The sequence below is a fragment of the Macaca nemestrina genome, chromosome 1 (genome assembly GCF_043159975.1).
Source record: "Macaca nemestrina isolate mMacNem1 chromosome 1, mMacNem.hap1, whole genome shotgun sequence".
NCBI classification, from domain to species: domain Eukaryota; kingdom Metazoa; phylum Chordata; class Mammalia; order Primates; family Cercopithecidae; genus Macaca; species Macaca nemestrina.
This window is the reverse complement of record NC_092125.1, coordinates 54,187,359-54,213,616: the sequence shown is the minus strand read 5'-3', so window position 1 is coordinate 54,213,616 and position 26,258 is coordinate 54,187,359. Positions and strand designations below refer to the sequence as shown.

Sequence of the window (26,258 nt, the reverse complement as noted above, 5' to 3'; positions counted from 1 at the left end):
CCTCTGGTCAAATTCAGCTGTGAATCCATCTGGTCCTGTACTTTTTTTGATTGGTAGGCTATTAATTATTGTCTCAATTTCAGAGCCTGCTATTGGTCTACTCAGGGATTCAACTTCTTCCTGGTTGAGTCTTGGGAGAGTGTAAGTGTCCAGGAAATTATCCATTTCTTCTAGATTTTCTAGTTTATTTGCATAGAGGTGTTTGTAGTATTCTCTGATGTAGTTTGTATTTCTGTGGGGTCGTTGGTGATATCCCCTTTATCATTTTTATTGTGTCCATTTGATTCTTCTCTCTTTTCTTCTTTATTAGTCTTGCTAGTGGTCTGTCAATTTTCTTGATCTTTACAAAAAACCAACTACTGGATTCATTAATTTTTTGGAGGGTTTTTTTGTGTCTCTATCTCCTTCAGTTCTGCTCTGATCTTAGTTATTTCTTGCCTTCTGCTAGCTTTTGAATGTGTTTGCTCTTGCTTCTCTAGTTCTTTCAATTGTGATGTTAGAGTGTCATTTTTAGATCTTTCCAGCTTTCTCTTGTGGGCATTTAGCGCTATAAATTTCCCTCTACACGCTGCTTTAAATTTGTCCCAGAGATTCTGGTATGTTGTATCTTTGTTCTCATTGGTTTCAAAGAACATCTTTATTTCTGCCTTCATTTCGGTATGTACCCAGTAATCATTCAGGAGCAGGTTATTCAGTTTCCATGTAGTTGAGCGGTTTTGATTGAGTTTCTTAGTCCTGAGTTCTAGCTTGATTGCACTGTGGTCTGAGAGACAGTTTGTTATAATTTCTGTTCTTGTACATTTGCTGAGGAGTGTTTTACTTCCAATTACGTGGTCAATTTTGGAACAAGTGTGATGTGGTGCTGAGAAGAATGTATATTCTGTTGATTTGGGGTGGAGAATTCTGTAGATATCTATTATGTCTGCTTGCTGCAGAGCTGAGTTCAATTCCTGGATATCCTTGTTAACTTTCTGTCTCGTTGATCTGTCTAATGTTGATAGTGGGGTGTTGAAGTCTCCCATTAGTATTGTGTGAGAGTCTAAGTCTCTTTGTAAGTCTCTAAGGACTTGCTTTATGAATCTGGGTGCTCCTGTATTGGGTGCATATATATTTAGGAGAGTTAGCTCTTCCTGTTGAATTGATCTCTTTACCATTACGTAATGGTCTTCTTTGTCTCTTTTGATCTTTGATGGTTTAAAGTCTGTTTTACCAGAGACTAGTATTGCAACCCCTGCTTTTTTTTGTTCTCCATTTGCTTGGTAGATCTTCCTCCATCCCTTTATTTTGAGCCTATGTATGTCTCTGCATGTGAGATGGGTCTCCTGAATACAGCAAACTGATGAGTCTTGACTCTTTATCCAGTTTGCCAGTCTGTGTCTTTTAATTGGAGCATTTAGTCCATTTACATTTAAGGTTAATAATGTTACGTGTGAACTTGATCCTGCCATTATGATATTAACTGGTTATTTTGCTCGTTAGTTGATGCAGTTTCTTCCTAGCCTCAATGGTCTTTACATTTTGGCATGTTTTTGCAATGGCTGGTACCGGTTGTTCCTTTCCATGTTTAGTGCTTCCTTCAGGGTCTCTTGTAAGGCAGGCCTGGTGGTGACAAAATCTCTAAGCATTTGCTTATCTGTAAAGGATTTTATTTCTCCTTCACTTATGAAACTTAGTTTGGCTGGATATGAAATTCTGGGTTTAAAATTCTTTTCTTTAAGAATGTTGAATATTGTCCCCCGCTCTCTTCCAGCTTGTAGAGTTTCTGCCAAGAGATCTGCTGTTAGTCTGATGGGCTTCCCTTTGTGGGTAACCTGACCTTTCTCTCTGGCTGCCCTTAAGATTTCTTCCTTCATTTCAACTACTGTGAATCTGGCAATTATGTGTCTTGGAGTTGCTCTTCTCGAGGAGTATCTTTGTGGCGTTCTCTGTATTTCCTGGATTTGAATGTTGGCCTGCCCTACTAGGTTGGGGAAGTTCTCCTGGATGATATCCTGAAGAGTGTTTTCCAACTTGGTTCCATTTTCCCCCTCACTTTCAGGCACCCCAATCAGACGTAGATTTGGTCTTTTTACATAATCCCATACTTCTTGCAGGCTTTGTTCATTTCTTTTTCTTCTTTTTCCTTTAGATTTCTCTTCTCGCTTTATGTCATTCATTTGATCCTCAATCGCTGATACTCTTTCTTCCAGTTGATCGAGTCGGTTATTGAAGCTTGTGCATTTGTCACGTATTTCTTGTGTCATGGTTTTCATCTCTGTCAGTTCATTTATGGCTTTTTCTGCATTAATTATTCTAGTTATCAATTCTTCCACTCTTTTTTCAAGATTTTTAGTTTCTTTGTGCTGGGTACGTAATTCCTCCTTTAGCTCTGAGAAGTTTGATGGACTGAAGCCTTCTTCTCTCATCTTGTCAAAGTCATTCTCTGTCCAGCTTTGATCCGTTGCTGGCGATGAGCTGCGCTCCTTTGCCGGGGGAGATGCGCTCTTATTTTTTGAATTTCCAGCTTTTCTCCCCTGCTTTTTCCCCATCTTTGTGGTTTTATCTGCCTCTAGTCTTTGATGATGGTGATTTACTAATGGGGTTTTGGTGTGCGTGTCCTTCCTGTTTGTTAGTTTTCCTTCTAACAGTCAGGACCTTCAGCTGTAGGTCTGTTGGAGATTGCTTGAGGTCCACTCCAGACCTTGTTTGCCTGGGTATTAGCAGCAGAGGCTGCAGAAGACAGAATATTGCTGAACAGTGAGTGTACCTGTCTGATTCTTGCTTTGGAAGCTTCCTCTCAGGGGTGTACTCCACCATGTGAGATGTGGGGTGTCGGTCTGCCCCTAGTGGGGGATGTCTCCCAGTTAGGCTACTCAGGGGTCAGGGACCCACTTGAGCAGGCAGTCTGCCCGTTCTCAGGTCTCAACCTCTGTGTTGGGAGATCCACTGCTCTATTCAAAGCTGTCAGACAGAGTCGTTTGCGTCTGCAGAGGTTTCTGCTGCTTTTTGTTGTTGTTGTTGTTGTTGTTTAGCTGTGCCCTGTCCCCAGAGGTGGAGTCTACAGAGAGAGGCAGGCCTCCTTGAGCTGCTGTGAGCTCCACCCAGTTCGAGCTTCCCAAGTTCTTTGTTTACCTACTTAAGCCTCAGCAATGGCGGACACCTCTCCCCCAGCCTGGCTGCTGCCTTGCTGTTAGATCACAGACTGCTGTGCTAGCAATGAGTGAGGCTCCGTGGGCGTGGGACCCTCCCGGCCAGGTGTGGGATATAATCTCGTGGTGTGCCCGTTTGCTAAGATCCTTGGTAAAGCTCAGTATTGGAGTGGGAGTTACCCGATTTTCCAGGTGTTGTGTGTCTCAGTTCCCCTGGCTAGGAAAAGGGATTCCCTTCCCCTTTGTGCTTCCCAGGTGAGGCGATGCCTCGCCCTGCTTCAGCTCTCGCTGGTTGGGCTGCAGCAGCTGACCAGCACCGATTGTCCAGCACTCCCTAGTGAGATGAACCCACTACCCTCAGTTGAAAATGCGGAAATCACCTGTCTTCTGTGTCCCTTGTGCTGGGAGCTGGAGACTGGAGCTGTGCCTATTCGGCCATCTTGCTCCGCCCCCCCGACATAGGTTTTTAATAAATATTGAATACTCTATTTTGAAAGGAAAATTGGGTATCAAGTAACTAGTTTTATTTGCCGGAAGCTAGTAAGTGATGGAGTGGCTCATGGCAAGTTGCAATGTAGCTTGTTCTGAAAATCTATTTACTCGTTTTGCTCATAGTTTCATATAATCTTGAATACACTGAATATTGATATGAAGATAAATTAAGACAGTTCAAACATTATTAATAATTTTATCTTGCCTATCATGAAATGATTAAAAATCTTTGAATGGTAATAAAAGTAACTTTAAATAGAAGTCAGTTAAATGGAATTATTCTTCTTTTATTCTTATCTTTAAGCACCTTTCACATCCCCCAAATATACTGGTCAGTTCACTAAAAATAGACAAAATAGTTGTACTCATAAACATAATTTGACACTGAACTGGAATACATGAGCAAATTGAGTCAGCACTGTAAAACTAGCCAGTTTTATAGGTGGATAATACGTAATGTGTATGTAAGTTCAGGTGAAGGAAAATGAAATCATCACTAGGTTATGCTATTACCAACTATGTAGAAGAAGTAAGTACTGTACAACTGAGATTATCTTCCCTAATAAGGTGTTTATTGTACTGACTAAAGGAAAACACACTGTCTTTCTCATATAGCACCAATTTATTTTACTTGTTTTCTCCCATTGGCATTCAAACATACTCTGGTGTCTCCAGCTTACCATTCTCTCTCTCCTTCTCTCAGTCTCTTTCTCTGTCTTCCTTCCTCTCTCTCTCTGTCTCTCTCTTTCCCCTTTCTGTCTCCCACATCATTTCTAACTCTCTTCCCCTCCCTTTTTACTAATTTATTCAATTTCTGTTGTTCTCATGCTACCAATATTTCTCACATGGGTTTCTGTTTCACAATGACCACCTTATAGTCCTGAGTTTAAATCACACAGTTAATTTCCCACAAAGCAATCAAAGTGATATATTTAATATAAAATTGTTTCATACCACCAATCTTCCCCTTGACCCTTACAAGCTTTCAATGTTTTTTCATTATACTTAGAATAAAATTCAAACTGCTGACCAAGGGAAAAGCCCTTCTAGAATATGGTCCCAGCTTGCCTGTTCAACATCATCTCAAATTAATCTTCTCCTCTCTCACTTTAGTCCATTCCCTGGTGCCTACTTTCTACAAATTAAACCAAACCATCTCCTGTTTTGCCATTTGCCCTTCTATTTGTTCAAAACACTCTTTCTCTATTTATGCATGCCAACACCTTCATATAGCAACACATATATAATTGTTTTTTTGTAATTTACTGCTTGATTTTGCCTGCTACAATAATACTAATCTTTATGTTGCACTTAATGTCAATAAGGCACTAAGTACAAGAACTATAAATCAAAGTAAACATATTAATTTTAAATTGTATTTCTTATTTATTTTTTAGAATTTAATTCTAACAACAACCTGTGAAATTGCACTGTTGCTATCCTAATTTTTCATGCCAGGATGCTAATCTCAGAGATTAAGAGAAATTAAATAATTTGCCTAAGATCTCAGAGTGAGCAATTGGCAGACCCAGAATTTCAATGCATGTAGTCTGGTTTCAGAGCCTTTGTTCTTAACTGGGCCTCTAAGTGATATGGTTATATTATATAGAATGTTCCTCTGACTATACATGATACAATGGATGTGTGTTTTCAGAAGTTATATTCGTGCACTAGGGCTGCCATAACAAAATATCACAGAGTGGATGGTTTAAACACTAGAAGTTTATTTTCTTACAATTCTGGAAGATGGAAGTCCAACATCAAGGTGCCCAAAATTTGATTTCTTCTGAGTCTTCTCATGTTGGCTGACAGATGGCTGCCTTCTTTCTGTGTCCTCATACAGTCTTGTCTCTGTGTGTATTTACTCCTGGTATCTCTTCCTCTTCTTATGAGGACACCAGCCTATTGGATTAGGGAACAACTCTGTTGACCCCATTTAAACTTAATTAGTTTTTGAGGGTCTATCTCCAAATACAGTCATCTTGGTGGTTAGCTTTTCAATACTGGAGTTTGTGGGGGAACACACAATTCAGTCTATAACAGAAGTATTGTTTAATGGTAACCTATACAAATATACATGATATTTAAATTTCTCATCCTCTTTCAAAAATCCTCTTAAAATACTTCAACATGAAAATTTAAAACAAAACAAAAATATTAAATTAATGTGTATGGAATAGGATTCATTAATCAATTATTTTGTAAGAACCATAGGAATATGATTCTGTCTCTTTTCTAATGTGATCTATTTATACAAACTACTCTAAGCAAAATATTTGCCATTTGAAGATTTTTATTTAATAATTTTATATGCTAGTTAATATAGCAAAATAAGTTTCTTTGTAAATACTAGTAGCAATCTTTAACTTTTTCTCCATATAATTTATTTTAAAGTTTATAATATTCAAAAATACTATTTTCAGTTTTTATGAGTAGTTTTATTAAAAGAATTATGTCACTGATGAAAAAGTAATTTTAATGAAAATAATTTAAACTATATAATTTTTTTTAATTTTGCCAATATCATATTTTGGTTATCAGGAACACAGTAAATATATTTGCTGCAAATTCCCTTCACAGATATTTGTATTTGGTAAGAAATAGATTATGTTGTTCGTAAAGCTAATTTACCAAACAAAATTTATTTTATTCAGTAAATATGGTATTCTTGTTGCAGAGCCATATTTTAATTAATTTGTATCTTTGCCATAGTCAATGATAATTATCATGATATGATCCTGAAGATCCCACAAATCTACCACATTTTCACCTCCAGAATGAAAGAATGTCTAGAAAATAACCATGGAGAAAGAGTGATGGAGACAAAATATTCCAGGATTATGGCTAATAAAAACTATTGTTGAGTGCGGTTTTGATGTGTGACTGCAATATGCTTTTAGAAAATCTCACTCCTTAATTCTTTATTATTGTTATTATTATACTTTAAGTTCTAGGGTACATGTGTACAACGCGCAGGTTTGTTACATATGTATACATGTGCTGTGTTGGTTTGCTGCACCCATTAACTCGTCATTTATATTAGCATTATATAATGCTTCTTAAACACAAAGTCACAAAAAAGAGGGGCAACTGCAGGCCTTCTCCACAAAGCAGCATGGAAGAGAACAAGCAGACAAAATGTACCCTATAGCAAGGCACACATGAAAGAAAAAGAGAATAGCTTTGAAGTCAGTAAATTATTTTAACCTAATTTTAAAAGATAAGTCATTCCTTCTCCCTGAGGAAAAGTCGGTGAGGGGTGAGGAAAGAAGCCAGGAGTGATTATTTCTGATTGTGATGTTTTCTATGTCACAATAAGTCATATATAATAATTGAATTGAAAACATTAGCAAAATGCTTGCTCCAGTTTCTGTGGTTTGTGGGAAAATAAAAATCTTCAGTAGGAAAAATAATACAGGCTACTTAAGCAGAAAAAATAATATTGGCACAAAAATAATATCTCCTGCTGGAAATTTCTCAATTATCTACACAATTTTTACATTTTTAACAGATAAACCAGGTCACCAATAGAATTTGGCTTGATTCTAGAACCAAAAATGAGTATAATATCCTGTTAATAATCAAGGATAAAGGTTAGGTGTTGATACTGACTGATAAGTTATCTGTTAAATTGTTTTTCTTGTATCACAGTTCAATAATGTCATTGTTTATAAAAGAAACGGAGTTATATACAGTCAAATAAGATGGAGATTTTCTAGTCCACCTCTTACTTTTAGAATATTACAATTTAGTCTCCACAATGCACTATCAATCTGTACCTTTACACAACAGTTGTAGAAATTCAAACAAGAGGGCATTTCTCAAAGAGCACATATGAATCAAAATTTCTTTTCACATGGAGAAATAATCCAAGTAATCTCATGCCAGTAAAATATGTTTTGAGTTGGAATTATACCTTATTTGTAGTAAGCTTCAATATATATTCATTGGAATTTTAATCTCCAGACAGTTAACCTAGCCATCTAACACTAGATGTGACCACCAGATTTAGCAATAAAAATACAGGATTCCCAATGGAACTTAAATTTCTGATAAGCAACAAAAGTATTTTAATATAAGTATATCACATGCAATATTTGACATACATTTATTCTAAAAAAAATTAGTTGTATGATCAAGCCACTGTACTGCAGCCTGGGTGACAGAGTGAGATCCCAACAACAGCAACAAAAATGGTAGTTGTTTTTCTAAAATTCAGATTTCATGGGCATTCTCTATTTTTCTTGGCAACCCTAACACTATGGCATGATACAATTCCTTCTATGTATACCATAGATGTGGAACTGAAAATGCTAATTTATTTGATTATGAATTTGGTGAGCTATTGGTTGTAATAATTTTACTGGCATAGTGGGTTTAATTATTTTATGATTTATCTGCCTCATAAGATAAGGATTTTTGTTTTTACACTTTAAAAATAGTGCACATCTCCATATCAACTTCAAATACCATAGCTGAAAATAGTGTCTTTCATATTAAAGTGACAAGTTTCTCATTAGAGGGACACAGTAGTCAACATTATTTTATGAAAGTAATTTATATTCCAGTGCAGCAAATTGTTCATCAGGGTCAGCTATGTTGGCCTTAAAATATCTTGATTTTAGTTTAATGCAGTTATTTGAGTATGCACTAAATACTGTTGGTATTGGTATGAAATTGATTCTTAGATTGGTATGAAACTTATTCTTAGACTTTGGGTCAAACTGAAAAAATTAGTTCTTTCTTCAGGAGCCATTCTTGTCTGCAGCTTTAGTGGCTGGAATACTATAGCTCAAGAACAGGATTTTTGAGAGAATTCTCATAGATTGAAAATTTTGCCCATGGGAGGAATTACATTTATTGAAGTATACATCCACATAACTTTGTATTTACATCTTACGATAATCTTGAAATCTAAAAAATTGAGACCCCAAATCTCTTTGCCATTTTGTTTTTGGAATTTGTTTTTGGAATTAAAATTCATTGGAATTTTAATCTCCAGACAGTTAACCTAGCCATCTAACACTAGATGTGACCACTAGATTTAGCAATAAAAATACAGGATATATATATAGCTTTAGGAAAAACAAATGATTCAGGAGTACACTTCCCTTAAAATTCATGGTTAAATTCTGTTCCACAGAATTATTTGCATTCTCCAAAAGCATTAAGATGAGTTACATGAGACGTGTCATGTAGCAAAGCCAAACACATATTTAGGGTCTTCAAGCTTTTTTGATACATTTCTATCGTGTTTTCTAAACATAATGTAATTATATTATTTTTCCCAAGAATTTCCTGTGTGGATATTCTTTTCTAGGATTGTTATCTATAGCCATAATTATTTTTTATAATTGATAAAGCATAATAAATCAAGTAAATGTCTTATCCAGTCATTTATTAAAGAAAAATACTTTTTCAGTGTAATAAAAGGTAGATTATAACTGTGGTTATTCTGAACAGAATTAGATACTTTATTTTATCATCTATTGGAACAAAAAATAAGTACCCATCAGATATTTTCAATGACAGTAATTTGAAAACAGCCAAACTTACATGCACAATCATGCTGTGGACAAAACTAAATAAGTTCTTGTTGACAGCTATATGGTTTGAATATAAGCTGTTTGATAGTAATTCCTGTAATTTTCTATAAGTAGTGTAACAAACTTGTCACTTATTTATCTTCTAGATGAAATGAATGATCATCAAAGTACCCTCTCCTACATCCTGATTAACCCATCTCCAGATACCAGAATAGAACTGAATGATGTTGTGTAAGTTGATCTCATATCTCATATAACACATATATTTTTAGAAAACTACTATTTATTTTTGTACTTTCATTTAGGCCATAATAGCCTCTTATTTTTCTTATAAGTGCTTAAATAGTCTATACCTAATTTTGTAAACAAACAAATGCATTTGATGTGTTTCATGTAATATAAAAATTATGATTGTTTAAAAGGAGTATAAAATAAAGAAATAACATGAATTCTGTATTCTGTGAGCTAAAAAATATTTGGAAAAATAAGGGAAAACCTGGAAGAATAAAAGAGCAACTCAACAGAAAACCTGAAATATCCCACACTGTCTAGTTCTAAATACTTTCAAGTTCCCAAAAGCCAAATTACGATTGGTCAAGCACTTATAGGTCTATGGTACTAATTTTATTTCTCAAAAAATAATTATTGAACATATACAGTTGTAGCACTCACCTAAATATGTGAGATAGAAAGACTAAGGCATTTTCTGTGACTTCAAAGTCCTTACACTCTAATTAACAAAGCTACAATTTACACATGAAAAATTTAATAGCAATACATAATATGACTTTGTCACTAACAAACTAAATAAGTTAAATGAGATAGACAGTGCTTTCCTGAATTAATAGAGGGAGACTTTATTGAGTGGTTGAGCAATTATAAAGAATGTAAAACTGGACTCTGAAGGATAGATAGAATTTGTGATGGTGGAGAAGAGAGGACAGTCCAGAACAGAAAGAATGGCTTGGAAAATGCACTATACAGGAATTGCATAAAGTGTTTCGGTGGCAATTTGACTGGAGTAGAAGTTTTGTGTAGTTAGCATTTCCGTTGAAAGGTAAATGCAATACTGGAAAAATAAATTATATTTGCCTCTGGAAAGGTCTTAGATGACAAAATGGATTTAAATTTGGTCTTATAGATGATGGACAGTACTTAGACATATATGAGAAACCATGTAGCAAGACTTTAGAAAAGGCACTTTGACGACTGTTGGTGTAAGCCTAGGAAAGAAATTCCTTACAAGAATCTGCCCTTGAGATACATGACCTGTCCTGGGGTAGATCAAGTGATGTTTACCCAAGGTAGCTAACTATAGATTGTATTGCTGACATAAAACGAGTGCCAAAGATCCACATGTTTTGTTGGATATTAGATCCATAGGATGTGTTTGCGTCTGTAATCCAGAAAGCAAGTGATAAGGTCAGAGACTAGCAGAACTGAGAACATTTTGTGATGCTGAACATAATATGGATCCATGCAAGAGGTTTAGAACTAAATGTAATAATGTGCAAAAATTTAGAAGACTCTTTGATATGTTGTCAGTTTTGTGAAATATTTTGACTGGAGTGGAAAGGGTATGATTTTTTTAAAGGAGTTCTGCAGAAAATAATAGAATTGATTGATAGGATGGGTTAGGGTTGGGGTGAACATGAATGCAGGGTAAACAATTAAAAAGCAGGTGTGAGGAAACCAACCATCTGTCATAGCATCAAGATAACGCATTGCAAAGGCAAGCCCCTATCTAAATAGATTTATGAAGGCAGAAAATGAGACTTGATGATTGATTTGGGAATTGAAAAAGAAATCTAACATAGCTTCAGGGTTTCAAAACTATGTGATTACAAAAATAAAAATAAAAATGTTGTTTCATCAAAACAAGTCAGAATGGGAAGACAATCTTCCAGCCTGAAAAGAGGGGTTGTTGGGTAGTAAAAAAAAGAGAGATGATATGTGGGTCCAAGTATATGTGTATTTTTAATAAACATTGACTTTCTAATTAATTAATTTTTATTGATACATACTAGTGCATTTTATGGGGTACATGTGATATTTTGATACATGCATAAAATATGTAATGATCAATCAGGGTAATTGGGATAGCCATTACCCCAAACATTTATAATTTCTTTGTGTTAGGAATATCCCAAATCTTCTTTTCCAGCTATTTTGAAATATACAATAAAGTCTTGTTAAGCATAGTTGCCCTACTGTGCTTTGAAGCACTGGAATTTATTTCTTCTGTGTAACTGTATTTTGGTTACTAATAAACCAATCTCTCTCCATCTTCCCCTCCTCATCACCCTTCCCAGCCTCTGGTAACATTCTACCTACTATCTCCATGAGATCAGTTATTTCAGCTCACACATTTGAATGAAAACATATGATATTGGTTTTGCTGTGGCTTATTTCACTTAACATAATATTTTCCAGTTCTGACTATGTTGCTGCAAATGACAGAATGTCATCTTTTTTATGGATGAATGATATTCTACTTTGCCTGTATATCACAAATTTTCTTCATCCATCCATTCAAATATACTATTTAAAGTACAAAGAGGAAATGTATAGAAAGCATTGAGATACATAGTATTGGAACTTTGAAGATAAGCCCGTTTTCTATAGAAAACAAAAATATTTCTTATTTTCCAGCTGAAAAAGGAAAATAGGGAATGTTTTTCCCAAAAATATAAATACAGAAGAAAAAGTAGAAGAATGAGTGTTGAACTACTGAGGTGTGTTTTGTTTTAGGGCAGAAACAGGAAGCATTTCAAAAACTTATTAGGAAAATACAACAGCAGGAGTAAATCTGACCCCAAATAAGTGTGAAGAGATTCCTAAAATGCACCTAAGATAGAACTATGTAGTTTAATATTGCTTTATTTTACCATCTGATAATACTGGTTAGAATACAGGAGCATTGGGGAAACAGATGAATAACAATTTAAGCTAGTAGAATTCTTAAGTCACTGTCAAAAATTGTATCTGATGGTGGTATTGAATTTATAAAGGACTTCAATTAGAGGAAAACTTCTTATTTATGATGCACTTGGATTTTAATTGCTCATCCTGGACCCTTCACATGGTATATTATGATAATAAAATAAAGCTGTCCTTTTTTCTTAGCATCCACATTTATACATGTCTTTTTTCTTTTAAGTCCATAGTATAGATAATTTTATTAAATATCTAATCTACCCATATTAATTCCAGCCTTCTTATACCTCTTTTTCAATAAGTATAATTGGGTTAATTATACAGAATTTTTAAAATTATGCTTACCTTATTTGTATTTTGTAATAAATTATATTTCTAGCTTAATACAATCATTTCCCTAATTATTTTTGACAGAATGTTCAAAGAAAATGCTGTCAACCTTTTGAATCTAAGAACATGTCCTTTTGTCAAATATTTATGTTTATAATTTCAAATAATGTTTAATCTTTTTACTTATGAATAAAATACGTATGTCACAATGTGAACAGGTAAAGTAGACATATTTTAGAGAATTTTCTGCCTTTTAGATACTCTTATTTTTTATTAGTTTTAAGCTAAAACATCAACATGACTGCTATTAAAAAAAAAAAAAAGCTTTATTTACACCATTGCAGTGATCTGTATTTGTGGCTCTGAGATAATTAAATTTCAGCAGAACCAGAGCAATGATAAATTATCATTTGAAAGATGTCTACCATGACAAGTAATATATAAAAACACAGTTTAAGAAATTTGCTTTATTGGACTCACAGGTTTTGTAATGATAATAGTAAGAAAAGGAACTTTTGCTACTACATCAATGAACGTAGAGGATAATGGATTATGCTGGTTTCTTTTATGTTTTTCTAAAAATTCACTTTCAGAAGTTCATTTTAAATGAAGAAGCAACATTAATTTGATACAAACAATAATAAATCACTAGATGATATGGTATTAAAAAGTATAATTTGCACTATTAGTTTTCTTCATCAATCTACAATGCTATTGATATTTAAAGTAATTATAAAGCAGTGTGCATAGATGGCAAAATCCAGTTAATAGGTCCAGGAACACTAATCTCAACTTTTTTTGGTCAAAGATCAAAGAAAATAGACTCAATGTTTTTGATTGCCTTTTCTCATTTTCATTAAGGAGTATATTTTATGAACTTTTTCCTTCAGTCTTTAAGAAAACAGTGCAATCTTTATTAGAGTTCTCACTGTTTAGTTTCCCTGTTCATTTTATATACTGCCTCTTAAAAATATTATAGAAGTATGAAATACTTCTTTCATTTGGACTTGGAACATGGCTTTCTTAGAATGCTATGTAGCATATATTTATTTTCTTTCTCTCCTTTTCAAACCCTTAGTGGCTTCCTACGGCCTTTGGAACACAATTGAAACTACTTATTCTGAAACTTAAGGTCTTTCATTACCTGTTTCCTACCTTTGTTTCTGAATTTACCTACCATGATTTACCAGTTTTCTAAAGTCAAATCCTTTCTAAGCACATCAGAAACATCCATCCTCTGTAGTCTCCATTGACAACGTTTGGGGTCACCTCCTGTTCCTTCCTCCTAAATCTTCTCTGAAGCCTGGAGAGGCAAGTTCAACTCAACTCCTCAATAAAGTAGTTCCTAATTCTCTCTGTTGTTCTTTTTCACTTTGTATGACATTTGGAATTTCTTTTTTCTTTCCATTATATCTACTTCATAAATTATGCTTTAATCTTCTGCCAGACAGGGGTAAGTTTTGTGATTTTTTTAAATTCTAAGGTGTTAGCACAGTTTCCTACAGGTGCTCAAGAAGCAGTCACTGAAGATACCCAGGCATATTTCAGAGATACTGCAGGATTGTTCCAGACTACCACGATAGAGTGAATATTGCAATCAAGCGAGTCACTTGAATTTTTTGGTCCCAGTGCATACAAAATTTATATTTGCATTATACTTTAGTCTACTAAGTGTGCAAAAGCAAAGCATTATGTCTAAAAATGTACTTAATTAAAAATAGCTTATTGCTAAAAAATGCTAGCAATCATCTGAGCCTTCAGGGAGTCATAATCTTTTTTTGCTGGTAGAGAGTCTTGCCTCAATGTTGATGGCTGCTGACAGATTGGGGTAGTGGTTGCTGAAGGTTTGAATGGTGTGGCAATTTCTTAAAATCAGACAATGAAGTAGTATGCTGCATTGATTGACTTTCTTTCATGCAAGATTTATCTGTAGCATGTGATACCCTTTGATAACATTTTACCCAAAGTGGAACTTCTTTCAAAACTGGAGTCAATCCTTTCAAACCCTGCTGCTATCTGTCAACTAAGTTTATGTAATAACATAAATTCTTTATAGTCATTTCAACAATGTTCATAGCATCTTCACCAGAAGATTTCATCTCAAGAAACCAATTTATTTGATCATAAATAAGAAGCAACTCCTCATTCATTCACGTTTTCGTCAGAGATTGCAGAAATTGAATCACATCTTTGGGCTCCGCTTCTAATTCTAGTACTCTTGCTATTTCTACCACAACTGCAGTTACTTCCTCCACTGAAGTCTTGAACTCCTCAAAGTCATCGATAAGGGTTAGAGTCAACTTCTTCCAAACTTCTGTTAATGTTGATATTTCTACCTCATCCCATGAATCATGAACATTGAAATGACTCTTTGATCCATGGACTGCAGAATAGATGTTGGGTTAGCAAGAGTGATACAATGCTAATCTCATTGTACATCTCCATCAGAGCTCTTGGGTGACCAGGTGCCTTATCAAGGGGCAGTGATATTTTGAAAACAGTCTTTTTTTTTAAAGCGTTAAGTCTCAACAATGGACCTAACATATTCAGTCAACTATGCTTTAAACAGATGTGCTGCCAGTCAGGCTTTGCTTTTCCATTTCTAGAGCACAGGCAGAGCAGATTTAGCAGAATTCTTAAGTGCCCTAGGATTTCCAGAATGGTAAATGAGCACTGGCTTCAACTGAAAGTCACCAGATGCATTAGCCCCTACCAAAAGAGTCAGCCTGTCACTGAAGCTTTGAAACCAGGCTTTGTCTTCACCACTCTAGCTATGAAAGTACTAGATGGCACCTTTTTCCAATAGAAGTCTGTCTTCCAAATTGAAAATCTGTTGTTTAATTTAGCCACCTTCATCAACGATCTTATTAATAGTTTGATTTTTTGGATAACTTGCTGTAACCTCTCCATTGGCACTGTCTGTTTCACCTTGCACGTTTATGTTATGGAGGAGACTTACTTCCTTAAGCTTCATGAGGTAACCTCTGCTAGCTTCCTCTTCTGTAGCTAACCTCTTGTATAGCTTCTTCACCTCCCTCACCTTTCAGAGAACTGAAAAGAAGTAGAGCATCGCTCTGGATTTGGCTTTGGATTAAGGGAATGTTGTAGCGGGTTTGATCTTTTTTCCAGACCACTCATACTTTTGCCATCTCAGCAATAAGGCTGTTTACGTTTCTTATCAGTTGTGTATTCACTGAAGTAGCACTTTTAATTTCCTTAGGAACTTTTCCTTTGCATTTACAACTTGGCTAACTGGCACAAAAGACCTAACTTCCAACTTATGTAAGCTTTTGATGTGCCTTCCTCACTAAGCATAATCATTTCTAGCTTTTGATTTAAAGTAAGAGACATAAGACTCTTCCTTTCACTTGAACAATTACAAGTCATTTTGGGGTTATTAACTGATCTAACTTTAATATTCTTGTGCCTAATATTCTGGGGAATACAGATGGTGGAGGAGAGGGAGAGAAAGTCAAAGGAACAGCCAGTTGATGAAGTGACCAGAACACACATATTTTATTGGTTACAATTGCCTTCTTATATGGGTGCGAATAATGTTATCCCAAAACAATTACAATAGGAACATCAAAGTTTACTGAGCACAGATCACCATAACAGATATAATTACAATGGAAAAAGTTCAAGTTACCAAATCTGACACAGAGACCCTAAGTGAGCACATGTTGTTGGAAAAAATGTCTCCAACGGACTTGCTTGATGCGGGGTTGCCACAAAGCTTCCGTTTATAAATAATGCAATATTGGCAAAGTACAATCAAGTAAAAAGCAATAAAAAAGGTATGCCTGTACATCATTTGACAGTCTGAAGGAAGACAACTCTCTTAAAACAAATTCTCACATTAATGAAAAGTTTGAGTTTGGCAGATAAACATTTTTGTATTTACTAGTAGAATTAGTTAAGAATGATTCTCCATACTTTAATATTATCACTTACTATACCATAACCTGAATTTTAGATAAATATTTTTTCAGCTAATTTAAACATTATGCATTATATTCACTATAAACATTTGTTAAATTTTTAATTTTATAGATTCATAAAATATTTAAATTGAAAAGACTACAGCAACCCCTTACATCAATCTCCTAATTTTTTTAAGTCATAAAAATAAGACAAAGAACAGTTAAGTAATGGAAGAATAATGGCTAAAATGTAGGTCTCCTTCATAGAAAAATGGCCAAAGTAAGGGATAATAAGTCAACAGCATACTAAATCATAAAACTGTGATGAGATGAAGGTGCTGAAATTGATTATAATTGAAAAATAATGGTGCCTGACAGCCAACATGCACAGGGAAAAAGAGGAAGAAGAAGAAACATAATAGTGCTTGATTCATCAGCATTCATCATCATAATCTTCTCAGGTATGAAAATGATAATGTTAACCATGCCAAATTGTAAAGGCCAACTCAAACAGTGAGTTCTGCCACCAATGTTGTATATAGGCAGTTTAGATTATCTGAAAACTGAACAAATAAAGTAGAAATATAAAGTGTTAGTGTGAATCAATGTTGCCTGTATTTACTATTGCAAAGTTATTTATTTTGTTTTCTTTTATTAGATACTTAATTCGACCAGATCCATTGGCCTACCTTCCAAACAGTGAGCCTAGTCGAAGAAACAGCATCTGCAATGTCACTGGTCAAGATTCTCGTGAGGAAACTCAACTTTGATAAAAAATAAAATGAGAAACTTTTTTCCTACAGGGACCTTGCTTGGAACCACAAAAGTTTTGCTGGCACAAAAGAAACTAGATGGAAATACTTGTAATTCTCTCATATTTAAAAACATAATCTCTTCTCTTAGAAGTATAGATCATTTTGAAATTTAATGTACTACTTACTGGTACTCTCCCTGTTAATAGTTGAAGGACATCAATGGAATAGATTTGAAAAGCTATATTAAAATACAAAAATTTAAATCTAACATTTAATTATTTTATAATAATCCAAACTATATGAAACCAATTTTAAAAATTATTAAGGTTTTATGAAATTGACATAATCTAACTCTATTTGGTGCATCACAATGGACACAGAATGTTGCTGCTCCTCTTAAAAATTAAATGTGTCATATCATATTCTTTAAACTTACTGTTTTACAAAACTGAGCTCATCATAATTGTCTAGTCTTCTCTACATAGAGATTAACCAACAAACTTGTGTGGCTGACTTTTGTGTAAGAATCATAGTTTGCTTTAGAATACAAATCTTTAAGTCATTTTAACTTTTTTTCTCTGCCTTATGATATAAAAATATTTATCTTAGAATTTGAGATGTTCATAGCATGTTTTACACTGAAGAAACTAAAACTTAAATAAAAAGAAACACTAGGTTCCTGCACTTTTTGGTAATTTTATGTCTAGCAAACATTTTATGCCAAGAAAAGCATACTATAAAGCAAATATCTATTATTCTCCTAAATGAATGCCTAGCATAGAGAAAATACTTAATACACATTTGTTGACTTAAATTTAATTCAAGGATTGAAACATTAACTGGATTTCTTGAAATATACAGTAATGATTGTCCTTAGGCTCTTGGGCTTTACCATTTTTCATATATCTATATAGTAAATTTCATTAGAAAAATTCTTTTAAAATTGACAGAAGATAATTTATACCTTTTATGGAATCTGAAGACACTTCAAAACATTAAAAGTCCTTCTTATGTCTTTGGTAATGAAACAATAACACTCGATGAAGGGTGTATTAAAAATTTTGGCTTAACTTTGAAATCATATATATGAACTATATGAGAGAAAAGCATAAAACAAAAATAGGTAGTTCTTGGCTTTTAACATTAATGCAAATCATGCAGAATTTGAGTCATAAATTTAAATATAAATTGACCATTTATGACACCCATTTTTTACCTGTATTGCATTTACCCCCTAGAGAAATAGATCAAAAAAGCACAAGAGTATGTGTACATAGTTTACCAGGTAGTGGAAGTGTGTTAAAATGTTCCTATAAAAGAAACATTGGTAAATTTAATTATATACTATTCTAATTTTGTATTTTTTAATTTTTGAATTTGACATTGATTTTAATTCAACAACAACAAAAAATGAATATAAAACTAGAAAGGGAAATTTTTTCTTTTCATAATGAAGCAGATCAACTTAAAGGATAATACATTTTTTTAAGAAAAGATATTCTAATGTTCTCTCAATAATTCTACAGAAATAAAAGTATAAAGTGCAATGTGAAATCAAAGATTATAGTTATTATATAATTTGGCTTGGAGACTATGAAATGTCTTTTTTTCTTTTTGGTATTTTACATTATTCACATTTTAGAATAACAAGAACACCAAGAATTACCCCTAAAACAGAGACCCTGCATTTACTCTACTTTGATCAGAGAAGTAGAATGTATAACATGTTACCTAAAATTGGGAGCATGCCTTAAAACTTAAAGATTGTATGCATATATGTGTATATGTTATAAACATGTGAAATATATTTGACACACACATTCACATATAAATTGTTAAAAACTGAAGGCAGAATGGAACTAATATATGTAACAGAGAAAAACAATAAATTTAATGAACTTATTTTATATTTGCATATCAAGAGTCAAGTACGATGTTTCTTTAAGTTGACTTTTTTTACTTCATTATTTTTAGGAATAAATGTAAGATTTTACAAATCTTTTATTTCCCCACAAGATCTGAAGTTTGGTATTTTTGCACTATGACAGTTGTTGAGACTACGATTTTAAGCTAGGATATGATTATATTTCCTATATAACTAAAAATTTTGTTTCATAAATTTTAAAATAATTATTTTTGACTATGAACATTAGTCCAAATTTAATATTTGACACAGTTCATACCAGCTTGCTACAATAATGATAATTTGTCTTTCTGTTATTTAAAGAATAAAAACATGCTCATACAAGACTTTTAATGAACTGTTGCCTTTTTAAAATAATTATACTTGCACATGCAAATAAAATATAAAGTCAATAATAGTCCTTGTAGCCCAATGGGAATTGATTCTGTTTATTGTCTGTACCATTTTGCTACCAGTTACATTGAACTGCTTTAAAATAAATAATAAAATTATTTCTAATGATGAAAACTCTTGATGTTTTTTGCCTAAACTTCAGTTGCTTAGATAAATTATGTGTTGGACTTATAAAAATCATTTTTCAGTTTTATATTTTAAACTCAAAATAACTATGGAGGTGATCTCATTGGAAAATATAGTGATAAATAAAGTTCTTTTGAATTATGCCTTAATATAATAGATTCTGAATAGTTGCACCATTTCAGAAAAGGAGAAGTGAGGATGGAAGGAGAGTTGAGATGGGAGGAAATGAACTTTAGGAAAAAAGGGGGCAAGAAGAAAAGAGAAGGTAAGAAAAAAATAAACCTTAGTGAAGACGTCAGAAGAGAAAAGTATTTTACGACACAGAATCATGTCACAATACACTCATTTAAGAATCAGAAAAGCTCTGGTTAGAGAAAAGAAAAAATAGTTTTTAAGTAAAGATGGACTTCCAGTTCCAGGAAAATGGAATACTCCCATTTCTCCCTATTCCTCCTGCTAAACACAGCTAAACCCCCTAGATATTATATGTAAAACAGACCTAAGAAGGTTCTGAACGTTGGAAAGAAGGAGGAAGACAGATTAGGGAATTGGGACTTGAAGAAAGACATGGTGGTGAATTCTGTGGGATTTTTCTTGGCTTCCTGTATATCTTGATCTTGACAGTGAGAAACATCAATGAGCACAGATGAAAAAGTTCCAAGAAAAGCCTGCTCTCTCCTTCAAAAGGGCTGGCTCCTGTGACAGATGAGGCTTCTGCAGCACCAGACTGCTGACAGTTCAGTATGGATGGCTTCTCCTGAGACGGGCTCCACACCTGGCAGCCTGATGCTTTCCTCAGCACCCTGTTAGATGATTTTCTAGTGGCGTGCTTCCAGTGAGATGCTTTCCCATAAAAAACTTTCTCTGGCACCCTAGAGGGTGGAATTCCAGCAAAATCTGCCAGTGCAGCACCATAATGACTTTTCTGCTGTTCTGTAAGCCACAGCTGTGCTATCTTGATTTCCAGGGCAGTCCTGGAATCTCTTCCTGGAGCACTTCATCTTGGTCTTGAAAATAATGTATGCTCCTTACGTCTGCTATTGCTTTGTTATTTTCAAGTTCTCTTTACTATTACTAACCAATCTGATATTACTCTATTGCTCTGTTATACTTTAAAAATCTCAGTATAAAATGTTCTCTGTCCAAATCACTGTGTCCAAACAGAACCCCGACTGATAAATTATGCACAAATCAGCAGTTCTCTGTTTAATGAAATAATGGTGATATCGAATTCTACAAACCTGAGAGACAGACATTGGGCAAATGCAACAAATTAAATAGCACCTGCTGGGAAACTTTGCAGACAGACAATGCACTCATCCTGTGGAGCATTAGACACTTTTCATTTCATTTTGATCTTCTCTACTGTTTTTTATGGGACTGCCTCCAGTCCTATAGTTTATAGGACTAACTCATTTGTGGGAGTTAGTCAGCTTTAATCATGTAGGTCGATCTAAAAGTATAGCAAATTGTTCTTAAAAATAGTAATTTTGCTTATAATTAAACAATATGCTTATATTATTATCCAATAGAATTGTATTTTATTACTTAATCTAAACATGTGTTTGTAAAAACAAAACAAAGACCTGTTTTTCTAAAAATAAATAATAGAAATCTTTCACAAATTGCACTATAATTAGTCACACTCCAAGAAAATATAATATAGTTCCACTTCAAGATTTGTATTTTCTTCTTTTTGTATAATACACAAAATACATTTCATTCTAGTGACACCAAGCTGGATATCTTTGTACTTGATAATTAAACGCCATTCCAGAAAGAAACATTTCCAAATTTATTGACTTCCACTCTCTGATCCGTATTTTATTCATATAGACTAAGAAAGAGTGAGTAGTTCATCAGAATACATTTTTTTTTCTCTGAAAATTCTCGACTTTCAAAAAACAGGAGCTACGAGACACTTCTATTAAAGAAATGAGGTTGGTACTAAAGTCGATGTTTGTAAATACACTGCATAGCTGTATAGGCACAATTAAGTTATATATCGCTAAAGTATTATTTGACAGCTTTAAGTTCTTTTAATTACTGATTATTATCGTACACAAGAAATCCATCAAAAAAGGTAATAGATTCCAAATTTTAACTGAGACCACAGAATGAAAGTCTCCAAAAGATTTATCAATCTGTCATAAGATTTCAAAAAGAAACTGACATTTTGTGGTACATATTAGGCAGGACAGATTCAGCTACAGTGCAGTAATAGATTAAACTCCATACATAATCTCAAGTGGTTTAATATAATAAATATTCCATTTTATATGGAATAATGTCTAATGCAGAAAATGATTTGAAGTTTTAAGATAAAAGATTTTACAAATGTACATTCATTGAAACAATATAAAAATACAAATCATCACAGCAATAGAAATATAACTAAAGTGTATTTATTACCTTTATTAAAAATTCAAACTTGAAAATAAAATATGGAGAAAATCATAATTATTATAAAATTTTAGATATTCTTATGCCAAGTTATAAATGACTTGATTTTGAAAACAAAGTATAATCACTTTTTAATTAAAAATAATTGATTTCTAATGTTTCTGGCAAAAAGCATACTGTGAAATGACTACAAAATAACTGACATTTCCACTGGGAAACATGTTGGTAAAAATAATTAAGTAGCTGTGCTTGATTTATTATCAGTAACTACAGGAGAGAAGTTCTTACTTTGAAGCATTCAGCATCCTCCAAGTTAGTTAATGTGGGCAATCCTCATTTCTCAGTTTAGTGATGTTAAAGATTTATTCTTATACTAGAATCAAGTTGCAATCTAATTTAAGAAAACAAAGTAATCAGTTACTTCTGAGTCACTGTTACAAACTCAGAAGCCTAAATTAGCCAAAGAGGAGATGGTCCTTTGATCATTTTGAAATGTAAAATTTTAAGGTCACATATTTTTAAGATAAGAAATCTGTCTGGTGAAAATGTATTACCTAGTTATCAATATAGATGTGACATTTATTACTAAAATTTAAAATCACTTAATAAAATAATTTTATTTTGTTAAAATATTATTTTGGGATTTGGGGGCTATACTGCCATTTTTTTTCTTGAGTTTGACTGAAAGACTGATATCCACCTACTGTAGATAAGAAACTATTGAAAATGTATTATTAGGAATCTACATAAATGATGGTTTAGTATTTTGAAGTAGTTCCTGTAATATTGTTAAAGTTTTTCTTAGGCAACCATTATTAAAAGATATTGACAAGATCTGCCCTCATAATCATTTAAACTCATAATAATTTAAACTTTCAGAGCAATTTTTCAATATTAAAAGCATCAAGGTTCCCTGATATCTTTTAGTATTCTCTAACACCCTCCATTTGTTTACTTCTTTATATCAAATAACCACCAAAGCAATTACCAAATCCATATAGCCTTGAAGCAACTTAGTGAAGTAATTTAACATCTTTTTGTATCATAGATAGAAACCAATTTTCATCACAGTCTAAAATCAATTGTTTCTCTGTAACTCTTCCAATATCATCATAGAATAAACTACAGGATACAGATGATGATCAAGGGTGAGAGATTTTTTTCGTGTATACAATATTGACCACCTCTTTAGACATGTCTGTGTTGTAACTGGCACACCTTGCATCCTGTTATGCTGCATTGCACTCACTTCTACAGAGATGGCTACTTGACCCTCAAGCATTCAGGAGCTAAATGGTGGGGCATGTTGACCATATGGAAAGGTAGCTGGTCACTCAGAAGCAACTCCCCTGTCTTGTGACATGGCAGGAATGGTGCTCGGAGAGCCAAGACAAATGAATTGTGTCTGTGTCCATTTTTTAACAAGATGATGCACAGGAACCTTTGCTGAAGGAAACCAGTTATTGAGCTTGTCCTTGGAACACGGATTCATTCCAACTGACCTTGAGGCACGTGAAACAACTGACAATGGTAACTGGGTGATGAAATTGTAAATTACTTCTGCAGGAGAAAAATTACTGTAGATATAGACACCCCAGATATGGACACCCACAATTATTATGTGGCAACTTTATGTGGTTTTATGTGTTCATGAACTACAAAAAAAAAAAAAAATTGTCACGAGGCCTTTAGCAGCTCAAAAATAAGCCTCTGCCAAAAAATTTTAAAAGTTTATTCAGCTAACAATACCTATTGTTGTTCATCACACCAATCAGATTGCCATCTGCTCACAGGATATAAACACAAAGCTATTCTTTTATCCTACTAGAGAAAGAAATTCCCCAAAAGGCAAACCTGAGGTTCATCTTGAATTTTCCTCTTCTCCTTTACCACACCTTCTATCCATCAATTAGTTGTCATTTCTTGTGATTTTCCTTCCTAAATGTTTCTCACATCCAGTCACACCATTGCCTTCCTGGACCAGTGAACTCAGATGTTAGCCTACTTCTGCACTACTCTGGTAAGGCTCCTAAACCCCATTTTTCCCTCTTCCGTTCCTTTCTCCAAATTATGCTCAGAAAGATTGTTCAAAGGTTTAAATGTATTAGTTAAAATCATCCACAGGCCTCTTATTACTCTTAGAATAAGAACCAAAGTGATTATCAGTCCTAATAAATAGGTATGATCTTCTTGTCATTCTAACTATTCATTCAGTTGTGCAAAAATATGTATCAAGAACCACTGTTGAAATAAATAAGTATTTTTCAAGGAAGGTCTCAAATGTCTTCACTAATGATAATATACAAGTAAATATTTCCTTTACATACCCTCATAATATCCTATGCCCCTTCACAGCTTCTTGCTCCCAAATGTACTTATGTTATTAGTAACAGTATTATAATCTAATATTTGATCAATAGAGAAGAAACAAAAATTTTAAAATCTGGTTGGAAAGACTTTCTCAGGGAGAGATGCATGTTTTGTTTAGAAAAACACTATTGGGCAAGTCTGGCTAAAAGAGAAGTTCATATGGAAACAGCGTGAAGGGGCTAAGGTAAGACAAGTGACAGCTAAACTGCACATAAGATTATAGGAGAGATTTGAAGAGCAGAAAGAGGACTAAGTCCAGTGAGAAGTTATCATGAGACTAGCACCATTTCCCAGGTGGTATGTGAGGAGTCTAGTGAACTCTAAAGGAGCTTTGACTAGAGAAGCTTTTAATGCCGGGGGTGGTAAAATAACTTTTTATGATAAGCAAAAAAAAAAAAAAAAAGCTAATTGTTTTTGAGACAGAGTTTCACTCTTTTTGTCCAGGCTGGAGTGCAATGGCACAATCTCGGCTCACTGCAACCTCCGCCTCCCAGATTCAAGCAATTCTCCTGCCTCAGCCTCCTGAGTGGCTGAGACTACAGGTATGTGCCACCATGCCTGGCTAATTTTGTATTTTTAGTAGAGACGGGGTTTCTCCATGTTGGTCAGGCTGGTCTCAAACTCCTGACCTCAGGTGATCTACCCGCCTTGGAATCCCAAAGTGCTGGGATTATAGGAGTGAGTTGCCGTGCCTGGCTGATTAATTGTTTTTGTTTATGTGCTGTGGTATACTTCAGGGTACCTGCTTCCTCCCCTCTTATCAACTTAAACCTTCAATAAATTCTATTATTTACAGAATCCTTTCTAATTGATATTTGGAGAATAAAGAGATGCTTAGCAATAAAATAGTCAGTGTCTCAAGGCAGAACAGACAGCTGAGAAAGAACGGATGACATGAACAAAGCAGCTCCCAGGTGAAGGACTTAACATCATATTTAGCACATTTTGATTTTCCTCTAACTTAAAGTAATCCTGGTAGGGGAAATGGAGAAACTGCTATACCCACCTACATCTGTTTACTGCTAGTTTTTCTTGATAGACTATAATTCCTGAAGTCAGGGACCATGACTCTACACACGAAGCCCTAGATTATTTTATTTATTTATTTATTTATTTATTTATTTATTTATTTATTTGGGACAGAGTCTCATTCTCTTGCCCAGACCGGAGTGCAGTAGTGCGAACTTGGCTCACTGCAACCTCTGCCTCCTGAGTTCAAGTGATTCTCCTGCCTCATTCTCCTGAGTTGCTGGTATGACCACACTCAGCTAATTTTTTGTATTTTTAGTAGAGACAAGGTTTCGCCATGTTGGGCAAGTTTTACTAAAAGAGAAGCCTATATGGAAACAGAGTGAAGGGTCTAAGGTAAGACAAGTGACAGCTAAACTGTGCCACATAAGATTATAGACTGGTCTCGAACTCCTGATCTCAAATGATCCACCCACCTCAACCTCCCAAAGTGCTGGGATTACAGGCATGAGCCACCGCACCCATCCTCCTAGATTATCGATCTTGGGAAATAGTTGTTGATTACCAAATAGGCATTGCATTATAAACTCTAGATACCAAAGAATACCTAACAATTCAGAAATTAGGCCTTATAAACTAGTTATATTCCATGTGTCTACATATTATTTAGGAAATGCAACTTTCTAATTTCTTTTCTCAAACACATATGTGTGCCAATCAGCATGGAGAGAAAGCATTGAGGGATAGGAATAGGGGAGAAAAAGTAAGAACGTTATTTTACTTTAAAGGTATTTTTAATTTGGATTAACAAACTGCAGCTTAGAGAACAGGGACAAGCCATTATGTAGAAAGGGAAACGTTTGAAACCAAAATCTATTGGTTCTGTCCTAATACAAATGACATCACTGATGTGCATGTGCAGAACAAAGTGGACAATGGCAGAGAATGCAAATCTCATTAAT

The 26,258-nt window shown here is 34.0% G+C and overlaps 1 protein-coding gene across 8 annotated transcripts in view; it reads left to right on the top strand.

Moving 5' to 3' along the window:
- The window catches only part of LOC105484650 (potassium sodium-activated channel subfamily T member 2), a 402,402-nt gene extending 382,851 nt beyond the window's left edge, over nt 1-19,551 (top strand). For 5 of the 8 annotated variants that reach the window (XM_071077482.1, XM_071077467.1, XM_011746468.2 and 2 more), the window contains 2 exons: nt 9,313-9,397; nt 17,015-19,549. In XM_071077482.1, the coding sequence (XP_070933583.1) occupies nt 9,313-9,397; nt 17,015-17,126 (197 nt within the window). In that variant the 3' untranslated portion in view covers nt 17,127-19,549. Of the gene's footprint in view, nt 1-9,312; nt 9,398-16,623; nt 16,818-17,014 lie in introns of those variants that run through there. The other 3 variants (XM_071077455.1, XM_011746475.2, XM_071077460.1) reach the window with 3 other exon arrangements.
- Nucleotides 19,552-26,258: the final 6,707 nt, after the last annotated feature.